This window comes from Brachyhypopomus gauderio, chromosome 1 (genome assembly GCF_052324685.1).
Source record: "Brachyhypopomus gauderio isolate BG-103 chromosome 1, BGAUD_0.2, whole genome shotgun sequence".
In the NCBI taxonomy this organism is placed as follows: domain Eukaryota; kingdom Metazoa; phylum Chordata; class Actinopteri; order Gymnotiformes; family Hypopomidae; genus Brachyhypopomus; species Brachyhypopomus gauderio.
This window is the reverse complement of record NC_135211.1, coordinates 8,426,562-8,446,821: the sequence shown is the minus strand read 5'-3', so window position 1 is coordinate 8,446,821 and position 20,260 is coordinate 8,426,562. Positions and strand designations below refer to the sequence as shown.

The following is a 20,260-nucleotide window of genomic DNA, read 5'->3' as shown; positions in this document are numbered from 1 at the left end:
TACGTTTTAAAATCCTTACCAGTCATACTGGCTATGTTGACGATATAAGAGAGAAGTCATTTGAAAAAAGTAATACCCAAGAAAGTCAAAACAAAACTGACAATTGGTTTAACGTACGTATACTGCTACTACCTAGGCTTACTACTACTAAATAATAATAATAATAATAATAATAATAATAATAATAATAATAATAATAATAATAATAATAATAATAATAATAATAACAATAATAATAAATCGGGACAATATAAAGTAATATAATGGCATGTTGGAATTGTGACCAAACGTTCAGCAATATTTCTTCCGGGGTGCGAGCAACTTTTGGTTTCACACTGTCTGGAATTTTCTGCTGCTTGATGAGTACATTTGAATGGCTAAAGCAGTCGCGCTTCGTATGTCGGACAACGCACTAACCGTTTTTTACTCGGGCCGTTCTCGTTGCTGAGCTTTGATGCAGGCGAACTGTGGGCTTCTGTAATTATTTACAGTACAGACGGGTGCCTGTAAAACTTTTATGGCCCTGACGCGTAATAAAACTTTATGGCTTTGCCTAGCACCTCGAAAACGACGACAGTTGTTTCCTGTCTAATGAAACAGATGGGAACGGAGATAGCTCTTACTTTGACAGATTGCCATGATACCTTTGATATGTGCAACTTCTTCTAACGCACAAGAGTCGACAAGAATAACCCAAAACGCCAGCAATTACCAGACTAAGGATAATACCAAGTAGGTCTATACCAAGTTTGTAAGCGAAGCACTAGTGCGAATCAATCATTTTGAATTACGTTACAGAAGTCAAGAAGAACTTACAAAACCCTAGAGGCCGACAAACATTTTCTGTTCTTTTAAATTACGTTTATCTGTCTAATGGTTAGATCTGTGAAGCAGACACCCTAAAAGCAGGAAATAAACGAACTAAAATTAAAAGAGTTCAAATTGAGTTAATATGTTAAACATACGTTATTAAATATTACATATTGCCAGTCATCTTAAATGGGGTTCTTGCGTTTTAACTTTATTGACTTTCTAGACTACCAGACTATCTAGAAGCAACAAAACATTGAAAAAGTTTCAAATGCATTTGCACATTAGAATTATATACATAATGACAGGCACTGGGTTTTTTTTCATGAAGTCAACGGTACGAGACCACTGCTCAAATATGCACTGCATACGGGCTACCACACACAGAAAACTATTATAAACTATTAGGTTACTTACCATTGCAGCGTTGTAAAACATCTTTAAGAACTTACTTAATATTAAGGTATTAATATCAAAACGTTTATAGTATTGCTACCACTTAAACTGTCCTCGACAGAAACCTGTGTATGGGGCTTTTAACTTTTTTAACTTTTGGAAATTGAATAAGGCACCGGGCCTATGAGCAGTGACCATGAGTGGCTCGCGGTCAGCACGTGATGCTGTTAAAGTAAGTTTTATGGTTAGGCAGAGCTGACAAACACCTTAATATGTTTACATTAAACATGTTACCCGAGTGAACAACAGCTTATCTAAATGAACGGTGGAATTCGAGTGTGTAGTGGGCATTATCTTTCTCCAAATTACCCGCGAACTGTACTCGACTCCAGCAAATGGCTCCCACACGGTGAAGTAAGTTAATAATCTTATTTCTTGTGCTAGTAATGAAATAGACACTTGCCCCTTCTACCACCCACGGGGATTGGGACGAAGATGGGTGCGCGTGGGGAGTTGTGGGCGGGGCGCTAATTAATACCGTAATTTAATGTTTCCTTGAGAAATACTTTGGTGTTTTTACGTTAATCGGTTTCAATTAGGCTTTTAACATTCTGTTTAATCTTATTAAACTTCACGACCCTAGGTTTGTGTGAATAATTTGGAACAAAATGCCAGAGTGACTAGATATAATTGTGGTTATGCCTCAAGCAGTTTCATAAAGTTAAGATCAGTCAAATGTTCCTATGTAGCATCGTGCAACTGATTAGTGTAGTAGTAATGGAACTGTAATAAATAATTTCCAATAGGTTAAATCGCGCAGCAAGAGTTGTCTAAAACGTGACACGTGGCTACCAATCTCATCCTCACAGTTCATAAAATCTATTCTAAAATCATGAAAGGAATTATATTTATTAGAAATTCGGTTTCAAACAGGACAGACCCCCTACGTTCTTTCGTACCACACGACCTGCAATGATGCCCCGAGTTGCTTTACAAAGAGTAATATAAGCAAACACGGAATGAGGAGTTATACAGGTCGTTTTCTTTAAATAAACGATTCAGCTCGGATGTGTTCGAAGTTCTGATGTTTAGAATGTGGCATAGATATTCGTCCTATCTATGCTATAAGAAGTTACCTTAGAATACATTAATATATTAAAATACTACTGCTACGCCTACTACTACTACTACTACTATCATGATGATGATGATGAGAAGAAGAAGAAGAAGAGGAAGAATATACACATTTTATTTCAGAAATATCGTGGTCTAAATGCCTAGTAATCTAAGTCTACATTCACTCTTAGCGTAAAATCTCTTATTGACGAGAAGAGGATAGATGACATTTGTATAGGGACAAATTTCATTGACGGTGTCTCATCAATAATTCCTTGGCAGTGAACTATTGAAACAAATCTTATCCTGGGGTGAAACGCCGGTCAGGCTGTCTAATATTAAAATATGCCCTCAGCAAGAGAGGGAGAGACGTGGGGGATGGTCGCGGCGCATCTTAGACGAACGGAAACATATAGAAAAGCAAATGTGATCTCATCTCACTAAAAAGATCATTTAAATGATCACAAGCGAAAAAGACGGCGCTGGATTGTGCACAAATTAAGCCGTACATAAGATAATAATTTACAACTTTTTACATGAATTGGTTCGTTCACATACGTATTTGCTGTAACGAGACCATGTTAGAAACAAATGTTCGAGGACACTAACATGAATGTTACTGTAGATTGCATTTGCCACTTTGTCACTGGTCCTCTATAATATCTTTTGTAGGCTGTTTAATATATAAGTAATATAATATTTGGAGATTTACAATAATTAATCCAGCAAACTGATTATAGAAATTCAATGTATGGCTGTAAACATTAAAGCAAAAAGAAAAGCAGAATTTAAAACGCTAATGTTCGTGAATAAAATAGACCATTTTATTATTTCCGAGAGAGAGAGAGAGAGAGAGAGAGAGAGAGAGAGAGAGAAACTATTTGTATGACTATTGAGTACACTCCATCTGTTCAAGTGGGGTGAAACAACGGTAGGAGACGTTTGCATCTATTTGTCTAGGCCGATTTGGTTTTAAGTCGTGTATATGTACCCTGTAGAACCGAATTTGTGTAATGTTTTATTCGTATCTACGGGTTTAAATGGGCGATTCCAAATCCTACGTTTTGCGAAATTTTTATCATCGTTTTATCATCGTCTGTGGCATTGTAGTTGTGACAGTAAACATTACAAAACTATAATATAATGCGCAGAAGAAACATTTGCACTTTTATGACAATATGGCATCTGAAGCGAATCACTGTCCCTCTCCATCATAACTACGTGTAAAGTAGTATTACTATTTACTATTACTATATTTGTTATATTATTATAGTAGTAGTCATTTGGAGTGTGTCAACTTTTGGGTCTTCGGAGAACTCTTAGCATTGAGTCACGAGGCATACTATAATCAGAGGCGCAGATGGAAATTCTGAAGTGAGGGGGACCAAGCTGTACAATATATATATAATATAAATCTTATAATAATAAGATATAAATAATAATATAAATCATGCCCCCCCCCCCGTCCCCCGTCCCCAGTGCCATCTGCGCCCCTGACTATAATATTAGTCTTTCTGTCGGTCTTGTTTTTAATCTGAATTCTGCTCGGCCTATTCGATGGACATGAGATACAGGTGGGCTAATATAAACGAATAGGCAAGAAAAGGCACACGGTCCCGCTTTGTAATTCCATATATATATGTGGCAGTTTAAAATACAGCTCTCGATATCACACAAAAGATACAAAAGACAAATAAACGTTTGGTTCTCTGTACAGGAATTACCTCACTGGCTGCTATTGGACTATTAAGTCACGTGGTAAAAGTAACTTTACCGGGTCCCCTCACTGGTAGGAGGGCTTTATACAGCAGAAAAACGACAAAGGTGGAAAATTTATTTCTCACTCTCGAAATTAATGATCATGAGCTTGTATTTGATGGACTCTAATTACATCGATCCTAAATTTCCTCCTTGTGAGGAATATTCACAAAATAACTATATCACTGACCACAGTCCTGAATATTATAGACAGGACACCGTGTACCAGCATCGCCACCAGGAACCGTATCCCCAGCGCGTGACCTACCAGGAGCGACGGTATAACTGTGAAAGCATTTCTGAGTCTGAGCCTCAACAAAGGCGTGGGCTCGCCCGTGGTGGAGACCTCCTCGCGGGGAAGGCACAGGCAGCTCCACATGACACCCTGCCGTCGATACTGACCTCCCCTTCCGCGCCAACAGCTGCGCTACCACCCTGCATCCAAGCTACCCCTGAACTACCTAACAACACTGCCGCGACCAAACAGCCCGTGGTTTATCCCTGGATGAAGAAAATCCACGCCAGTGCGGGTAGGCATAGCCTATGTAATTGTTATTGCTATCCCATAGCGACAACTCTCCTTCTCGGTCTCCCTCTCTGCACGTTTTGCTCTGTCCCGGTCCCATTACTTTACCTCGACTGTTTGCCATTACCAGTCATGCTGGCTATGATGTTGACGATATAAGAGAGAAGTCCTTTGAAGCAACGCATACGAGGCGGATTTACGACTGAGTACTGGCAATTACACTCGCCATAAATTTTACTGCAGAGGCACTACTCTGGGCAGTGTATCGGAGAAGAGAGAGAGGAGGCGGAGAGAGACTCTAGGATTAGACAAAACCCCAATATTTGTAATGTTAGATTTATATTTTTGCGACATTCTCAGTAGGTTATCTTTCGTTTACGCAGGTCAAGTCTGTGGTTATGTGAATACAAAAACAGAATAAATGGCGAAACTCTAGTTTACTTTTAGATGTAATTATCATATTGGATCTCAACGTCTTGCCCCCAGAAAACGTATTTTCACCCTCCTCTTATTTTACCTGCTTGTTTTCTCAGTGAGCTCCTGTTTCAATGGATCTGAGCCCAAACGGTCCCGCACGGCTTATACCCGGCAGCAGATTTTAGAACTGGAGAAAGAATTCCACTATAGTCGCTACTTAACGCGAAGAAGACGGATTGAGATCGCCCATGCCCTGGTCCTTTCTGAGCGGCAAATAAAAATTTGGTTTCAGAATCGCAGGATGAAGTGGAAAAAAGATCATAGATTACCCAACACCAAAATTCGACCGACCTCTTCTGGTTCAAACTCAACCAGCAACACGGCCACCGCTGTCTGCAGCACTGTGACTGCTGGGAGTGACAGCGGTCTGGGCCCCGAAGGACGCTCTCGGGTGTCCGTTATCGCTCGAGACCAGGATATTACAAGACTTTAAAAAGATATATATTAAGGACAAAAGAACAAAATTGCCTTTATACAAACGCATTTTATACATCAGTCATCATGACGACGTATTGTCTTTAGTTAAAAAAAGTTTCCACATTTTTTAATTAAAATGTAGGTTATGTGTTCCATGGGTTATCACAATTAACTTTAGGATTGTTCGGATGCCAGGGTTAATTTATTAAACGTATTTATTATTCTTGTTTCTTACATCTCATATTTATGTAAGAAAATGTTCGATGTCCAATGTAGTGAGCTTACAAAACTTCTAGACTTTTAGAACATTTAAGGAAAATTTCAATTAGGCTAGGTGTGTTTTGTGATAGATGCATAGAGGAGGCTGTACGTGAGGTCGTTGTTGTAATTTGTAGAAAACCTCAAATTAAGTTTATGTTTTTGCGATGTAACTGATTGTGGTCAATAAAATGGTTTCAAGTGTGAGGCTCATTACTTGTAAAAAAAGAAGTACCTCAAATGGAAATGAAATAATTTACACTCAGAATTGAGGAGTGACTATTTACACTCCAGAAGAAATTTAATAATAAACATTTGTTGGATGTAATTTCACGTCAGTAAAATATCTAACGGAAATCCAAATAGCTTCTGCTTTAAAAAATACGTTCAGAAGTGCTCCTTACATTAAGAAAACGCTACTGTTTCAGGGGTGATTTACACCCAATTCGAATAGTCTATTATTAGATACGTTTTACACGACAATAACAGCAACACCAAAAACAACATTTACAATATTGATAATGATGATAATAATAGTGATAATAATAATAATAATCATAATAATAATACATTATTATTATTATTATTAGATAGATAGATAGATAGATAGATATATATATAGATAGATAGATAGATAGATAGATAGACAGATACTTTATTGATCCCGAAGGAAATGTAGCATTATTATTATCACTATAATAATAATAATAATAATAATAATAATAATAATAATAATAATTATTATTATTATTATTATTATTATTATTATTATTATTTTTATTATTCATTGTAGTTTGTAGTCATATTATATTAGACGCATGTTCATGTATATTAGACGCTTGTTCATTAAATATGTGCTTATTAAAGACGAGCACCATAGTTGTGGAAAACCAACTACAGATACCATTACAAAGGCAGCTACTTCTGGGCGATCATTGCGTCATGTAAAGCACCAAGAAGCTCGTCTAAGGAATTCTTCAGATAGATGATGAGTAGGACCTGGGTTCAACTTGAGGCCAAGTGTCTCTAGCTAATGGTTGTTGACCTTTTCAAAGATGTTACCCACCACACTGACTGTGGTTGCGTTTGGATGTGTGCGTGTGGACAATATTTTTTAAAGAACGTCATAGTCAGTTATAGATTGTTTAGTGGAAATCTATTTTACATTACATACATTAACGCACTGTAGCTGACTGAGCTTAAATAAACATTTTCTGCCATAGTAATTTGCTGCACCGTGGATTCTAACTTTAATGATGATAGTAGCATTTAAATGTGTGGAAGCATGTGTGGAAGGCATTTAAAAATGTTAATGTATCTGAGCTTGTAAAAAGTTTATGCTGCGAGTGACCATTTCGATTTTGCATACTTCTGCGCAATGATAGGAATTTAGAGAATTCCAAAGACTTAAATTATGCGCTGGTGTCTGGCAAACAGGATGGATGTCACCATACTTAAGCCAAGAAAGCCAGATCTAACAACAAAAAGAAAATGTCCTGGCAGACATATGGTACACTGAGCTCCATTTGTAGGAAAAGAATGCAAAGAGCTTAATAATTTCCATTGTCTTCTGAAAAGGGGCACTTAAAATCTAGACTAATATGATTATAATGTTCAGTGTTTCCTATATAACCAGACAAAAGAAAACGCATGGGCTACAGCATACATTGGGTCAGGTTACTGAATCCAAAAAGGCAAAACAGGATAGATATGTAGCCCAGTTTTGTTAAACTCCATTTAAATATAATATAGCCAATATGAGTGATAAAACGACTTACCGCTTTACGCACAGTTAGGTTTTAATGTCTTTCTGCGAAGACGAATTTAAGTGACATTTTACAGTGGGATAATACTTAGAGAAATACAACCAAAATGTCAATTTCTAAACCATTTTAACTACCGTGTATCGTTTATTAGGAAATGTTGTTAGCGTTGTAGGCAAAACACCCAACATAAAACAACATTTAACAATATCCTAAACAACTTGCACCATTATAATTCATCCGTTAAATGTTTTTTATTGTTTGATTATTTATTTGTTTATTTATTTTGCATTGGTAGAATAAAATTAGGCGATTATGGGTGGTCCTGATACTTTGTATTTTTGGAGGGTGTTCTTTCATGTTCTTCAACACTATCTGGTTTAGTGGTCCTGTGATTGTGTTAAAGAATGAGCAGAGGACTGTCGTGGCTAGCTATTTTTTTCTTTCGGAAAGAGGCGACGATAGCCCCGCCTGCTTTTTTATTGGCTCACGCCAATAAAATTGGTCCAAGTTTCACGAAATCGCGGGGTTTCACCTTTATAAAGTCGACACGAAGTGAATTACTTTATCAACTTCCCCACTCACATTTAAGTTAGTGTTTTTTGCAAGATAGATTTTACTCGCGTTCGGTGACCGCCAGTTTTCATTTGAATTCGCAGCGCTGAATGATTTCGCGCCGAGTTAAAGTTTGGTGAACTTTGACACGCGAATTCGCATCCTCGACCCATAAAGCCATTGCTTTGTCCATGTTGACCTAACGGGACGAGACTTTGTATAGCAGTATTGAAGAACCCAAATGGAGGAAATACTTTTTACTAATGAGTATGGTTGATGTTAGACAGTTTGTTAGCAACTGGGCTGGAAAAACTGCAACAAATGTATTAAGCTAGTAACATCTTTTCCAATATTTATTCATCGCAATATCGCCAGTTAAGGCTAAAATGCTAAGACATCGCAAAACTGTTTGCGACAGGAATGCGAATTGCCAATGTTTAGCGTGGCAATGTCAGGATTCGGGAGGACGAATCTTCCAACATCAAGAACAAAGTCTCGCGTAAACTTAGACCTAAAAGATTAAAGGTTGGACCGGGGTTGGACCGGACGCCAATGTTGTGTTTCCCAAAAGCCCTCCATCGGTATCACCAAGTCTGCAGAAACCCACCTGTGGCATAAAATCGGAGGGCTGTCAGTAACTGCATCGTGGGGCTAAGGGCAAAATTCTGCATTCGAGCGAACTACATGGCTTCGTGGATTACGTCGTCTTCTTAAATTATGTCTTCTATTCAAAGCCAATACTCTTTGAAGATCTGCCATGTTCATCACACAAGCACAATTGCTAGCCTAATCCAAGTTACTTATATGTGCTACCGATTAATCAATCAGTTTTATTGGTTAAGATAAAACAAGCTTAATAGGTAAACCTGTAGCTATTTCTTTGCAATAATATATTAATTGTGAAAGTCTGAAACACTATTAACTGCACGATGATGAACGGAGAGAATTAATTAAATATTGGGAACATATCAGCTAATGGTTGGTAAAGTAGTACATTTGATTTTTGTTGACACTTAATGTAGTAGGCTATATGCGATGTAATTACTTCAAAAGAAAATACTAATTACACACATAAACGCAAATGTTGTAATGTCGTGCTAAAAACCAGCGCGAGTGAAATTAGCGCCTCTATGCTTTTTAAGGTAGAACTGCACGTGAGCTTAAGAAGAACTTGGTGAGTTACGAATGGGTCCGGATATTCTTAACTTACGAACGACTATAAGAACGACGTAAGTTACGAAGAGTTTCGGGAAACACTCGTAAATTTATGAATATTCGTAAGTACGAGGTTACGAAGTAGCCTAGAGTTACGAACGTTTGCAGCGAGACATACTTGGGTCTCGCGGAGGAATTTAATGAGGACGCAACGGAAAAATCAAAATAATTTACATGCAGTTTATTTAGTGTGCTACCCAGTATGCACGGGAGTATCTCAGTGACCTTTATGTTTTCCAATTAAAGATTGGAATAACAACCTAAACTAAATGTAAATATTATGAAAGCCAAAAAAAAAACACTAAATCAGATCCTCTTTAGGCGTTGCTTAGTCGTTTGTAACAAAGCTCTATTTGACAGCTCATTTGTTCAGGTCAATTCAATAACTTAAAAAATTGGAAGTTTGGCCAAATAAAAAATTGGAAATGTGCGCGCGTGCTACTGAAGCGTCGCTATATCAGCGCTAGGAAACCGTTTTCCAGTTTACATGCTCGATGAAAGCAAAAGAGGTCCACATTTATATTATGCACAAAAGAACTCAATTGAACATCTCACTTTGAAGGTGGTAATAGTTTGTGTCAGTTTTGTCTATTCATAATGCAGTAATTCCTCAATCATATCAGAAAAGTCATACTGTGTAGGCTTCTTTAACTCTTTAATAGTGTGGCAGTATACCACTATTATTATAATTCTGTTTCATTCTGAAAACATTTTGAAAATACTTCACAGTAGATTACACTAAGATCACAGCAGTGGGGAACCGTCAGGGCCCTCTACGCCCTCTCAGAGGGCCTAAAATATTCTTAAAGCATTATATATATAATTATCCAATTTTATTTTATCTACTTACAGTTTGACATTCGACATCTAAACAATTACAAAAATATAAGCAAATAAAATATTCACCCGTGTCTATTCAATCTGTGTTGGAAGGTGAGGGGTTGAGTGGAAGCCTGTGAGCCTGTGTCTCCCCCTATCAGGACTGTGATGCCCGCTGTTCGTTTACAGAGGGCCTGGCAGTTATAATTCAGCACAATACCAGTTTCAAATGACAGCAAAATTGACCAATCATATCTTCTCTCTTAGTGGGCGGGCTTAACTGTATGATAATTTCCGCCCGCTGTGGCGACGCTAGCTGTCGTTAGCACCATCGCTAGCTAGTTTCGATTCATCCCTTTGACGTCCTCGTGCGCGTTGTTTACATATTCCGCTTCCGAGAACCACGGAGCTGTGAACCTTATTTTGTTTGGAAACTTATTTTGCTTAAGATGTTATCTAGTACAGATATTATTGTTTATTGCGTTTTTAAAGCTGTACTGTCGTCTCAGTTTTTCTTTATTTAGTTTATTAAGAAAGGAAAAAAATAATTTCGGGGGGGAGGGGGGGGGGGGTAGCGGGCCCAGGTTTAAAGGTCACGGTTCGCTACTGGATCACAGTATAATAAAAGTATAAATCCACCTTTCAAAACTGCTTCTGAATCTCCCCCCACCCAATCCTGTCTCTGGCCTGGGTCCAGAGTGTAATCACTGAGGATGCGTAAATGGAGGTTTACATATTGTCCCAGTGTGCATTATGCAGACAGGTAAAAGAAAAGTTGACACTTTACGCTTACACTAATCCACTCATTGCAGGAAATCGTAACATTTTAAATTTGCCTCGAGAAGAAACAAACACCAAATTCAGTTTTCCTGATTTATCTGTAAGCGTCTAATAGTACACATTCATAAAGAAATGACAGGCCCATTTTCCAAGCAGTAACAATGGGAAACTGTAAAATGTAATGTAGCAGCATGATTTAATAGGTCAGCACAGCAGGCCCACCCCAGACTTGTTTGTGTTGCCAGTGCCAAAGATTGCCTGAATGTGCAAGAGATAATATCTGAAGCATTACAGATGCATGTGAGTCCTATCTTCGTCCTGTGCCTATAGGCTGCATTCATTGGCTGAACAGAGGAATCATAAAGGAGCATTTAACCCCCCCCCCCCCCCCCCCACCTCCCCCATCACCACTTCAGGGACCATTAATTAGGACAAATTAACAAATAAAAATAAACACTACAGTGTTCCACTACTATTTACAACCTCAGTAGTGTACTGGGTCTCCATAAAAAAAAACCCACAAAGCTTTTGAGACTGTCAGGGGAAAGGACATGAGCATAAGAGAAGAAGGAAGCAAACACGCAGATCTCTAGCTGAACAGGGCACCAATGCAAACAAAAGAAGCCATGTAGCATAACAATGCCCGACTACGGAGGCATAACAAAATAGGGCTTAAATAAGGTTGAACATAATTACATAATAAACCCCAGGTGGTGTGACTACTGACGTCCAATGCCACACAATCCCCCCACTCCCCTTTCCAAAAGTGCACACCCCCACGAGCATTATGGCAGCAACATAACAAGAAAGGGTGGGAGGGACGGAGTGCAACAGGGCCTGTACCCACCTGTGCCTGCAGCACAGACACGTTACGTCACCGAGTGTCCAGTACATAGAGGCCACTTGGTCTTTTATACCATGGTGGCCCTTCTCTGTGAAGTCCTTCTATACTTGCCCTTGGAGGTGCAGCACCTCGCCCCTTCCTCTCAGCCGTGCCCTCACATCAGCCCAACACTGGCCCCTCCCTGGGTCCCTCATTAATCAGGCAGTAGACCACACTCCTTTCAGGTGGATGGGACCCTCCCGGTCCCATACAAGGAGGTCGCCGCTCCTCGCCGGCTTGGACCTCCTCTCAGCAGGGTGGTAACATCACCCTTCAAACCGTCTGGAGCCCCTTCCTTTGACAGGGCTCCTCTCACAGCCTGAGTGATGGTTGCCTTTATCCAGCTTTGGAAGACCTTTACAGTCTGGCTGGGCACCTCTTGGCGTAGCTGGCTGTTGTTACCACTGGAGCTGCAACTACCACCATACGCAAGCCTGCAAAAACACAGCACACAGTTAGATATGTTGCTGGGCGCTCTATCCAAACTGACTTGTCCCCTCACATAATGGTTAGGCATGGACCAGTTAGCACTGGTGGTTGTGGTAGTGGCTCTTCCCTCTATTCCCAGTAGAGACAGCAGCCTGGCATCATAGCTTAACATTCCCGAAGCACACTGTCTGGGTGGCCTCACAGCAGGGCCCTCACATCAGCCCAACACCACAGCAGTGCCCTGTTACCTCATCAATCAGGTAGTGGATGGTGCTAAACAACGAGGGCACTGAATCCCGAGATCACCCATGGAGTGAGAAAAATACTGCACACAGACACTCATGCTTCCCTACGAAAAGGAAAAATGGATGGTCATTCTGCCATGGGCAAAGAATGTGAGGTACAACTACAACTGAAGTGTTTAATGGAAATGAAAGAAAAATCATAATTGTACTAATACAAATGAAAGAAGCCATATAATGTAACAATGACTGACAAAGGGCACAAAACATAACAAGAGTATTAAGTAAGTCTGAACAAAATCAAATAACTCCCAGGTGGTGTGACTTCTGATGTTTAATGCACACCACCTGAGGGAGGTGTGGACTAAACTAAACAAGACAAATAACCACAAAATACACAAGTTCATGTGTTCTCCATCGCCGAGTACTGGTATCTGACAGCGGGTAAGGCCAGCACCCTAACAGAGACAAGCACAGATGTCTGCACCCACAAGGACATTACATGTTGTCCTCACTCAATTTAGCAATTAGCTCCAATGTGGTTAATTAGCACAGGTTTGAGCATAGGAGATCACATTGTACATGTTGTCAGTTAACAGGTAATTAATATAAAAAAAACAGAATTATAATCTCCTACTCAGTCTTTTCTTGAGTGCAGACTTGCGTGTTTGAACGTTTCATTTATTCTGATGATGCCCAGCTGTGATGTACGGTGCAGGGAGAAGGACCAGGCAAAGAATCCAACATTGACCACTAACGTCACGTTTATTAAAGCACAGACAGCGCACGTATAACATGACCACACAGACGTAAATGACTCTAATAAAGACGAGCACGGGACACTGCGCGAACTCACATTAAATAGGCAAACCAAATAGGCTGTAACGTGACACCAGCTTTACATGTGATGCATCTTTAGTTTGGCAGAGACAATGGTAACAGATTCCAGATGCAGATTCTAGATGCAAATGTCCATATCTACATATTTTCTTAACACTTATACACCAGCATGCAGCTGTCCAAGAAACCAGAAAGCCTATAAGCTAAATATTTTGGTCCCCTAAAATGAAAAGTGGGGGTTATATATATGCATAAAGACAGAGAGAGAGATTTAATATTATATAAATTATATTTTAAAAAGTACAGTTTCTAGAGAAACAGGATGTTTCAGACAATGGTCTTTCATCAGCTGTGAAAGCAAAGTGCTATATAAATATAAAATAAGCTCAAATTAATGCCAATTCTCTGAACTTCAACCCCAGTCACTGTTTACACTGTTTATGCAGAATATGCTATAGTATTAGTAGCAGCACATTTAGTTATCTTAATACATTTCTTAATAATATTTAATTAGTTCTATTAAATTTCATGTTGCTATGTGTTACGGAACAGCTCCGGACCCGTCCCTGTGGGCGTGCCGTTACGTTGTCTGCGTGCAGTTTTGTCCATGGCTGTGTTCGAAATAGATTACTACATACTGGATACTGCATACCGGACTAGGTATATACTGGATACTGCATACTGGTCCTCGTAGTAGTATGCAGTACAGTTTCCAGTATGCGACAAAAGGCACACTACGGGGTCACGTGAACGTAGCGTTGCATGATGGGATGCAGTACACCACGAAGATAGCTCTGTTCGCGTACTGGAATATTTTGCGGAAGTAGTAAGTCATCCGGGTATGTTTCGCGTACTGGAAATTTTCATTTTGGTCACATACTGCATACGACATACTGATTTGGGGCTCGATCAGTATGCCAGTAGTATGTAGTAGACTATTTCGAACACAGCCAATGTTTGTACTTCCGTGGGTGTGGGTCGTTTGAGAGCGTGTTCGTTTGTTACACCTGTGCCTTGTCTCGAGGTCACGTGGGTCTGTGTAATTCACCTATTTAATGTGCGTTCGCGCAGTGTCGTGTGCTCGTCTTTGTCCAAAGTTCCGTGTCTGCGTGAGTGTTGGGTGTATGCTGCTCGCGCTCCACCCGGAGCTTCACGTTATTGAATGGAAATAAATGTTCTGTGTTCACCACAAGATGCTAGTCGTGCCTCCTACTTCCTCCAGCACCACAGCGTCACACTATGGAACATGTTACAGAAATTAAAGCTGCACTTTAATCATGACAATGAGTTGGACTGAAAATGTTTTTATTTATTACATGCCTGCTCACTTTGTTTTCTCATTAATGTATTGTGGTAAGTGCTGGTTAAATTGGTCTCACAGTAAACGGGAGCGAGTAGCCAAGAGAGTGGTGCAACACAGAACATTTATTTACCGTGACACTGAAAAACGAATACAGGTACACACAGCCCCGTCGACAGGGGGGGACAACCAGGTCTGTTGTCCCGGGCCCCAGGGCCAGGGGGGCCCATCAAAGAGCCCAGCAATTTATTTTTTGTTTAAAGTCTATAATTTTAAATATAATCTTGAAATCTTTCATTAATATAAAATTCTGTACTCAAAATAAGCTCATTTGCTAAAATATATATGTTTTGTACCTATCTGCATATTTTCCATTAAGTGCATACACCCCCGCCTCCCACTGAAAAATGGTTTGATCCAGCATGACTGTAGCCGACTGGTACCCGCCCAACAGCGGGAAATACAGTGGTGGATAGTTAAAGTAAATACAGAAATCTGGAGCGCAGAAAAGAAAGGAAAAACATTTACCTGACTATTTTAATGTTGCATTGTGTTCCAGGTTTGAAAAGTGCTGGAATTTAGGCTAAAGCACTTGAAAACGCTTGAAATTGTAACTACTTCGTTTCACAACAAATATCTGTCTGACTGAACAGTTCTCTTGTATTACGTTAACAAATACGAGCCTCTTGTAATTCCAGGAAGAAACATGAGAGAACGTGAAGACATAAAGATTGGGCGATTTGAAAATAAATCACCATTAAATAATGTGATTAAAAGCAAATAATTTCGAGTCATTTCGAGTATATGTATAAATATTTAACTTAATTAAGTTTAACGTGCTGGGAAATATTGAAATGGACCTTTAAAGTGACATACAAGTTCTTTAATTCCACCTTGTAAAGGTGTATGAACCCTGCAAACATGACTTTGTTCATTGCTCTGACGCGCGGCGCGCACGAAGTTACAAAAGTCGAGAGGTGCACGACCTCGCGAATCGACAGCGTGTGAGGCCCTCGCGCACGGGCGGTGCCACTGCGATTACGTCATTTTCGCCGCGCGAACCCTCGCGCCGCTCGTGACACGTCAAGTATAAACCAGTCAGCTGTCAGAAACAGCTTTGATGTGTGGCTATATTATATACTATGTGACCTAACACAAGGATTGTCAGCTACAGAGGAAATTCAAATGACATAAACCGGGGGGCAGCAAGACTGTCAACGGGCCTGCGTACACATACACTGTAAAAAAAATCTTTGTTTGCTTATGTTCTGTGAATATAAAAATTTATGTGGGCAAAGCATGAAACATAAAAATAGTTACTCCAAAAACAAAAAACGAGTTGTGCCATCAGCTGCTGCATTTTTACCATTCAACTTAATATTTTGTGTTCAGTGGATGAGCATTATGGTTCTCAGTCAACTTGTCAAGTCCAAAGTAAAAAACTGTGTTGGGCGAGCAATAGTGGTAGTGGTGAAACTAATGCGCATGCTCGAGAGAAGATTTTCTTGGCGCCTTCTGCACCAAAACTAAAATGAAGACCCAGCGTTTCACCATTTATCAAGAGGACTTCAAATGTTCACTGAGTGAAGTTAATGTGGATCTTTACTACGCTAACACAACCAACTTGGTGGTGTTTGTTGAGTTTGAATTTTGAACTAGGTCGTATTTCAACATATTTTCCAAAAATGTGTTATCAAAACTAGAGCTAAGCCAACAATTTGGTTTTCAGTGTTTAACTTTGCTATGAGTTTAGTAATGTTAGTGTTAATACTGTTGTGGTTGGCAAGGACAAGCTACCGATTAATGGTTAATTAACCGTTACGAGTTAACTGACCGTTTGGAATTTAACTACCTCACGTCGGCAAACTGTTAGCATGCGGACTAACGTTAGCTACCTAGCTAGCTAGATCTGCGTAGTAATTAAGGATTTGTTGAAGCCCAATCGATTTCTAATTAAGTACTTTTTTAGAATAAAGTACTTTTTTTACTTTTTCCAACCACGTACAGCTCCGCGGTCAGTTCTCCCGTTTCCCTGGATGTGTGTTGTATGCGTGTTAGTGTCCCCCCTCCCTTAGAACCAGTGTGTTTTTGCCGTTAGTGTATTGCTAATAAATAGCATTGAGCTAACGTTGGTGTCATGGCTCATTCTTGTCCTCCTGACTCAACGACGTTTCAATTTTTGTTACATTTATAAAGCAGCTCTCATATGCCTGTTTGGTAATATTTTATGTTTACTTTTTGACATGCAAATAAAATGCACAATTACTTAATTCTGTATATTTTGAATTTACTTCATAAAGCATAAAATGTATAGTTCAGGCAACTAGGATACTAATGAATAATTACCTGAACTAAACAATTGTAGCTGGAACAACATAAAACATTTTGTTGGACTCACTAGGTGTATTTGGTTAATATATAACATTTTGTTGGCTCAACTTATTTTCTTTAATTAGACTGAATTCTGTAGTTGTCAGCAGAACTTAAAATTTGCAATTTGCAGAGCTTAAATTAGACCAACTAAAAAAAATTAGGTGCAACGGGTCACTGAGATTTTTTTAGTTGGTGAGACTTGAAATTTTTTTTACAGTGTACAAAGGCCGGCAACAAGAGGGCAAAACACAAGGGGTTAAAAGAGGGAGTGGCAACACATCATCGATAAATAGGACAACAGACATGAACACAGTCGACCTTACCAAGGCGACCAATCAAGCCAACAGCCTCCCCCAAACCCCAGCGGAACACATTCACACTTCCAGCAGGTTCCCTCCGCTCATCACACCCCCCTCCCCCAAAAAAATATTCCAGGGGGAATCTTGCGTCCTTGTAGCAAGGGCAACTCAGGATCCTCTGTCTCGACCCCGAGGTTGGAGGAGAGAGAACAATTATTTACCATAACACTGACATAAAAGAAGACACGTACATATACAAAGACCAAGAACTAGAGAGCAAAACAGTTTAAATACCCTGATATAACAAGGGGCAGGTGTAGACTTACACAGGAGAGCTAACCAGAGGGAGAGGCAACACATCAACAATAAATAGGACAATAGACATGAACATAATGGATCATACCAAGGGCACCTATACAGGGGTGTGTTTACACATTTAGTCACTATTGAAAAACAGGTGTCTCACGACACTGAATTTGTGAGTAACCCTACATCACTTGCATCACTCTTTCTTCTTTACTCTGAACATAATGTTCTCGGTAACATTGGCTATACATTTGGGGTTGTTTTTCTGATGCAGACACGTCCCTGATGATACTGATGATGGATAAGTATCTTCTAGTATTTCTCAGCACTGAGCACATCATTAATCCTGATAAAATTTATAACTCCATTTGTTGAAATGTAGCCCCAAACTTGCAAGGAACTTCCACCATGATATTTTAGTTTTGGCTCATGCAAATAGTCACATGACACTTAAAATCAAGCACCAAGCATGAGTCCTCCCCCTCCACCATCACATCCAGAAGCATGAGTCCTCCCCTCCACCATCACATCCAGAATAATTGTGCACACAAGAACAGCTGTGAGCAAAAGTGTCTGCTCCATTGTTGTATCTTCTTGGACATTTGCAACAGGAGCACAGTGGTAAACAACATCAAGAGGAATCTAGTTGCAGTCTGTAATGCGGTGGGAGTCGGGGTCGGACACATTTGCGGTGAAGAGTGGACCGCTACCTTGGCGGAGCTAGTCTCCTTTAAAGAAACCGCGCCCACACGGAGAGTGCGCGACTTACGAGGCATACCAAACTCTAAACTGAAACACGAACGAATGAATACAACGAACCACAGCGACTATGAAAGGAAAATACGTTTATGTAAATAAGAATTCTGAAATAATACAAGGTACATTGAAACACAGCAGAGACTAAAGTAAACAAGAGATACAAAACCACAACGACCAAAAACGCTAGACCACTAATACTTAAACACGGGGGAAAACCATCGGGAACTTGAATAAAAAACACAGAAGCTTAGACTAAACGACACGAAGACAGGCAGAGTAAGACAACGTAACAGATCACAAAGCAAACACCAGGATAAACTAAGAATGAACAGAGACTGCACGACTAGGAGTAACTAAAGCTGAAACATACAAGGAGACAAGACTAACCAATACAAACACTTACAAGGCTTTTAAACATGAAACTAGAGCTAACAATCGGACTAACAAGAACTAAACCACCAGGTAGCAAACACACACAATAACCCACGATGAGAACACAGAAAACCAGGAACTAAATACCAGACAATAATGAAACAAACAAGAAACAGGTGAGAAGGCAAATAACGGCAGGATAATTACAAAGAAGGTGTGGCGGACAGGAGGAGGGCGGAGCCAAGCGTGACACAGTCTTTCAGACAGTGAACCTGCAAGATCCCCAATTTTTGCTAAATCATATGTGAGGTTGTCAGACTTTACTCTTTAAAGGTCTTTTAAAAGTTTAGTGTATGGTTACATTTATAGGTCACAGCCCCAGGTACTACTCCTAGCACCACTGGGACAACTGTGGTGTCGCCTTTCTATATTTCCATTATTTTTAATCTCAGTACTTTGAATGTTTTGGGATTGTCACATATTAATACTGCAGTTTTCTGCATCTTCTATCGTGATGTTTGATTACTGCAATATGGCTTGCTATGGGTAGTCCTCCAACCCATAACAACATCTGAATGCTAGCTGGACACATTAACCTTTACATGTTAATAGAGATCCACAAGAGAGACCCATAAAGTATGCATATAAAGCAATGCCAGCTGTTGCCAACAAATCATTGAACAGCTAAGACAACAGTATTAAGCTAGTAGTAATAGACTGATCAACACAGATTAAAATGTGATTTATGACGTTTCTACATTAAACATTACATGAATGCATGATCACATCATGACTTATCTTGATCAGGTGAAAGTAGTCTAATTTAATATGGATAGCTAATTTTGCCTAGCCAGCTAGCCAGCCCTAATTTTTTTCTTGATAAATGTTAGTTATTCCAAAATGTCTAGCAGCTGTTCAACAAACTATATAACTGAAAAGTTTTATAAAAGCAAGAGAAATTACAATTTTTGGTTTGCACTTTCTAGGCAGGAAGCCAGTTGATGACTGTTCTTTCTTGTTCTTTGCAGAATGGCACGCAAATAACTGTAAATCCAAAGGGAGTAATATAATGCTGACAGTGAAAATGTGGAAAAGAAGATAAGTGCTCCATATGAATCCTAACATTAAAGAAGAAAATAGAGTGGACCCCATCAGTTCAACTTCACTTATCAGACATTCTTTTGTTCATGTGGGGGATCCAGGACCCCCTGGTGCCCTTCAATTCAAACTCTGTTACAAGGTACTCAAATGTCTCAGGAGGCAATTTTGCACAGTCTGTACATTCTCTTGTCTCTGCTTCGATTTGTGTATACATAGCCTACATATATACATAATATATATATATATATATATATATATATATATATATATATATATATATATATATATATATATATAGATCTGTATAGTGGTCAATACTACTGTTAGAGCTTTCATACAGAACTCAGTGGAACAATGAAGCACAGAACTAGAAGCTGTCTTGAAGAAAATTGCCCAGGTGTGCTTAAGTGTGGTGTACAGCAAGGAGATACAGTACACTGTTCCCACTGTTCTACATAAGCTTGAA

The 20,260-nt window shown here is 39.4% G+C and overlaps 2 protein-coding genes across 3 annotated transcripts in view; both read left to right on the top strand.

The window, feature by feature from the left end:
- Positions 1–20,005, top strand: part of LOC143481987 (homeobox protein Hox-C5a-like) — a 51,384-nt gene extending 31,379 nt beyond the window's left edge. For both annotated transcript variants that reach the window (XR_013122137.1, XR_013122129.1), the window contains exon 2: positions 19,722–20,005. The gene's annotated coding sequence lies outside the window, so the exon portion shown is untranslated. The remainder of the gene's footprint in view (positions 1–19,721) is intronic.
- Positions 4,030–5,962, top strand: LOC143526627 (homeobox protein Hox-C4a-like). The gene is made up of 2 exons (XM_077021133.1): positions 4,030–4,610; positions 5,140–5,962. The coding sequence occupies exons 1-2, from the start codon at positions 4,178–4,180 to the stop codon at positions 5,514–5,516; spliced, it is 810 nt and encodes a 269-aa protein (XP_076877248.1). The 5' UTR covers positions 4,030–4,177; the 3' UTR covers positions 5,517–5,962.
- Positions 20,006–20,260: the final 255 nt, after the last annotated feature.